This window comes from Aedes albopictus, chromosome 2, assembly GCF_035046485.1.
Source record: "Aedes albopictus strain Foshan chromosome 2, AalbF5, whole genome shotgun sequence".
NCBI classification, from domain to species: Eukaryota; Metazoa; Arthropoda; class Insecta; order Diptera; family Culicidae; genus Aedes; species Aedes albopictus.
In genome coordinates, this window is record NC_085137.1 from 242,428,185 (window position 1) to 242,433,089 (window position 4,905).

The 4,905-nt window shown below is 45.4% G+C and overlaps 1 protein-coding gene across 1 annotated transcript; it reads right to left on the reverse strand.

The window, feature by feature from the left end:
• Positions 1-377: 377 nt before the first annotated feature.
• Positions 378-3,113, reverse strand: LOC109622871 (transcription factor MafB). Its single transcript, XM_020077322.3, has one exon. It carries the CDS (start codon positions 2,393-2,395, stop codon positions 1,229-1,231), a length of 1,167 nt encoding a protein of 388 aa, XP_019932881.2. The 5' UTR covers positions 2,396-3,113; the 3' UTR covers positions 378-1,228.
• Between the last annotated feature and the right edge of the window lie 1,792 nt (positions 3,114-4,905).

The window sequence follows — 4,905 nt, forward strand, 5'->3', positions numbered from 1 at the left end:
AATTTTGAAAACGACGTATAATCAATGGTTTAATGCCCTAAATATATAGCCGTAACGGTTTATCCGAAATACTGGATTAGCCTACCGTAATCCGGGGTAACATTGATCAGAATTTTCGCTGATCAATGATACCCCGTTTTACGGTACTTACTTTTTCAAGTACGAACTCGAGGAATCAACTGATCACACTGCAATACCGTAACCAAAATCTGCTGCACCCTATCTTCTCTTAATTCTTGGTGTTACTTCTCAACTGGGGTAAAGCCTGCATCTTAATGATCAATTCGCATGTGTATACTCTCTGAACCAAAGGAAGTCAGCATACCCGTGCACTTCCAGTATAATTGGAGCAGTTCTAGAAGACTCACTCAATTATCATCAAAGCATAACACTTAAACCTTTTCACTCAAAATGTGCAATCATTCCGGAAAACAGTTTCCCGCGACGGCACGCGTCCGTCATTGTGGCACGATAACTGTCATCATAAATGAGGCGAGAACGAGACGAAGTGGAAAAACTGGAAATGAAAAACGACCTTAGCCATAAGCAATTATATCCTACAATTGCGTACATTGTTCGTTGTCTTCTGATTTTTACATTCGTTCGCACTGCATCCAAGTGGAAAATTAATATCCTACATTGACAAAAACGAGTTGATTCTGATCCAAAAACGATCATCACTAAACGAAGAAAACATAACTAGCCCAAAGGAGAAATGATACGGATAAATGAAAGATGTTTTTGTTTTTGTAAATAAAAACGATTTTGTGTAATATTCAATAAAATCTACCGTCTATACTCTGTTGCCTAGGAAACATATTTGTAACAAATTATTGCTTCAACTTAAATTTGGCATCTTGACCTGTCAAGTTCACATAATTCATTGCCTACTGTGTCTTCACGATTTTGAGTCCTTGAGTTAGAATTACAAGCTTCGTATAAAGAGAGCTGCGGTCACATCTAGGTACCGGCGCGCGCCTCGCCGGAAGGGCGAGTGCCTGCCTACGTGGAGGAATGCCTCAATCTTAAGTCTCTCTGGAAATAGTAACAATGCGCCCGCACAGAACCAGTCTTTGCATCTATCTGTATATATTTACATAACCGTCGAACAAAATGGCATTACCGTTAAACGACCTTCAGATCTCGAGGGTTCGATGTGTGCCTCTACACTGCAGCATTAGGAGGAAGCGTAACGTCCGATCCACGGTTGTTGGCCTCCAATCTGGCGTCATACGTAGTACTCGGGTGAGCTGGTGCTATCGCTGAGAAGCTGCTGCTTACTGGAAGGTACCCCGGATGTTCCGTTCGAATGGCGCGGCGGTGGATGCTGGTGCGGCACCTGTTGCGGTTGCGAGTGCTGATGAGCTGCTGCCGCGGCTGCCAGTGACGCATGGTCACGTAGCTTGCTCTTGAGTTCATCGCGTTCCTGCTTGATAAGGGCTAGTTCCATTTTCATGTGGTGCATTTCGCTCTGCAACTGGCGATTGGTGATTTCCAGATCGTGACGTTGCTGGAGACGTTTGGACCGGCAGTTTTGTGCGTATCCTCGATTTTTCAGTGTGCGTCGTTTCTGCTTGAGCCGGACTACCTGATCGCGCGGACAACCGTGCAGTCGCTTGTTGAGTTCCCGCACGGAGAGGGTCATGAGTAGATCGTCGTTGATGAGGTCGTCGCTGCTGCCGTGTGCGTAGCAGCTTCCGGGACCATTTCTAGGCGAAGAGGTTGATCCTGTTGAACTAACGGAATGCGGTCGGTTCGAATGTCCGTGGAGATGAAGGTGGTGGTGAGAACTTCCATGGATCGGGTTAAGGTGATCTAGTTGGTGGTGGTGCGGATATCCTGCGTGAGCTTGCATGTATTCTTTGCGTTCGATCCAGTCCCCTTCTGATATGGAGAACTGATGCGACGGTCGGAGATCCAAGGGTTGTTCCATTCGCATTGTTTGCGGTACGATCATCATGTTCTCCATTTGATCTGGTTGAATGCGATTGGAGTAATATGGGTACGGAGCAGAGTTGGTATGGTTTGGTGATCCAACCACAGGAGGTGTTTCTGGGGGCGTAGATGGAACGCCCACAATCGGAGGATTCAGCAAAACCGGCTGCCCGTGGGTCGGAGGATGCGGATAAAAGTCCGAATTGGGAGTGACCGAACTGATCTTACGTTCCTCCACGTGCCATGTCGTACCGTTGGCTTTCAACCGTATCGGAACGAACCCATTTTCATCCCCTGCTGCCGCCCAGGCCTTGGCATTTCCGGCAGTAGGACTAATGTCTTCCCGCTTAACGTTGGTATCATCCAGATGTTCCAGCACGAAGTCTTGTATGTAATTATCCGCGAACGCCGGTTCCTCGAGATTCATTACTTTCGTAACGCGTTCTGCCGGTAGTTTCATAAAACAGACTGTTTCAGCTACTCACGTCACAAAAAAGAAACAAAGGTATTCAAACCTAAAGACAAAAGCGTTACAAGGCTTTTGGAAGTTTATCTTAACACCGCTTCAAAACATCAGACAACGGGACCGCTGCACTAGTCTTCCGTATTTGTGCTCACTATTTACAAGCTAATAAACCGCGGCGGAAAACCTTCTCTAGCTTGCGTAATCCACCGGCAACTCAAAACATAAACACAATTTCTCCAAACACGTCTGCCGGTCACAGTTCTACCATCCCACGTGGTTCTCCTTTCACCGTCTATCGCTGACTTGGCGTAATCTTATGCAATTTTAATCACTGCGCGGCAATTTCACCCCAAAGCTATAAAGGCTTATCACACGCCGGAATCTCTTCATCTAGATTCGTCAATTAATAGCACATCACGTAGATGTCGATGTACCGTTCCACTTTCGAATAACACTTGAAATTATCAATCAACCCCGTCGTACAGATCCCGACGAATACTCGAATAATCGCGATACCGCGCGCGCAATCGATGTGAACTCATCCGCGACTGGACGTGAAATAGATGAAGAATTGTGAAGCTAAATTCCCATAAGGAGAAGAAAATTCACCCGCCGCCGGCCACCACTCGGTTCGGTCGGACGGCGGATGTCTGTGCCTTCGAGGGGGGGCCACACCACAAAATAGTACCCAGACATGCGCATCTTGGGCCATTGCCTTTGCCTCCATCGTCCTCGTCGTCGTCGTCGTCGACGTCTCGGTCTAGCTAGTAGCTAAAGACAAAAAAGGAGGGCGACAAAAGCTCCGTGTTTATGCAAAGGCATTTCTCCGGCGCGATCGCATATGCACGAATAGCCATCGCGCCAAACACAGTGCACAGTGGGCAAAACTAGCATTTTTCCAATTTTTGCATTCCATAAATGCCATGAATCGCAAGTCAGTCCCATCAAGAAAACAGACCCCAAAGTTTTTGAATTCATTTTTCATGTGAAGCTTTAAAATATGGAATCACTAGAAAACATCCAAAATCATCATAAAACCACAGAGAAACAGACGTAACACTTAGAATAAAGTTATTTAAAAAATATCTTCACAAATCGCCCAATGCTAAATGTACAGTGTTTGGCCGGGCCATCACTAGGTGGCAGTAGTGAGCAAACGCTAAACATGAGTATGCTCCCTCCCAGAGCAAATTTCTTGCTACGCCATTGCACGGAGCATAGTCTAAGCCTCAAAGCACCCTTACAACCTTCGTGGTACATGGATTGGGTGATCTAGGTCGTCCAAACTACTGTGGAATGGATTTTTTGAAGATCTACTGGCTGTACTATCATTTCTGTCCATTCTGTTAACGAAATTCATTCATGTTGATGACAGCGCTAGACCACAGAAGAAACAGACGTAACACTCTGATAATTCCCATCGTACATCGATTTAACGATATATTTAAAAACTTGATAGTTGGTCAACTGCACACCCGTGGCGCTCGCATCGTTTTTGTTCGAATTTGACACTTGCCCACTACCGCCGCCACCTAGTTGATGGTTGGCCAAATTCAGTCCTTTCACTTTCAGCATTGGGCGAACATGTTTTCATGAATATTATTTGAATAGAGAAATGTTCGAAGTATTACGTCTATTTGTCTGTGACTAGACCTTGCAATACAAGGGAGCAGGCCGTTAGGCCGAAAGCCGTTTGGCCGAATGCCGTTAGACCGAAGGTCGTTAAGCCGAATGCCGATAGGTCGAAAGGGTCAATAGGCCGAAAGGGTCGTTAGGCCGAAAGGGTCGTTAGGCCGAAAGGATCGTTAGGCCGAAAGGGTCTTTAGGCCGAAAGCGTCGTTAGGCCGAAAGGGTCGTTAGGCCAAAAGTGTCGTTAGGCCGAATAGGTTGTCATTATATGTGTCTACTGATTTATCGTTTTAGGGGAAGGTGGGGTAATATGCACCCCCTAAGCAAACGTGGTCCTATAGCTAAGATTAAGATGATTTTATGGGTGTCTTGCGTTTTGAAAGTTAGTTTACTTAGTTGACTAAGAGACGCCAACTTTTGGTCCGCGTGATATCAATTTTACCGAATCATATTAACAATTTAAAAAAGTGTTACGTTTTGAGTGCTGAAAACCTGTTGGGAGCAAAACGCACCTTGAGGTGGGGCAATACGACCTCTGGCATTTTCCGCTTTGAATTCTAATGAAATACCAAGCGGCTCCATCTTACTATTTACGGCAGAAAATGGAAGTTAATAGGTTGATTCCATATAATCAGCGCGCAATTGCTTAAACTGCGTGCGCTTCAAATTAGACAATCTTTCCAAATGTGGAAAATCATCGTTTTCCACGCTTTTCATTTGAATATTCTTTGCATTCTTGGGCTTGTTCGGCTCAGTTTTACGTCTAGTTTGCTTGCATCGAATGGAACTTCACTTATACAGGGTGTTAGGTTCCTGAGGGCAAACTTTTTAAAGGGTGTTAGAAGACTATGAATGGAGCAAAAACTTGTTCTAAG

Excerpts from the sequence above, each read along its gene's own strand:
- LOC109622871 (XM_020077322.3), bottom strand. The coding sequence starts at position 2,395 with ATGAAACTACCGGCAGAACGCGTTACGAAAGTAATGAATCTCGAGGAA.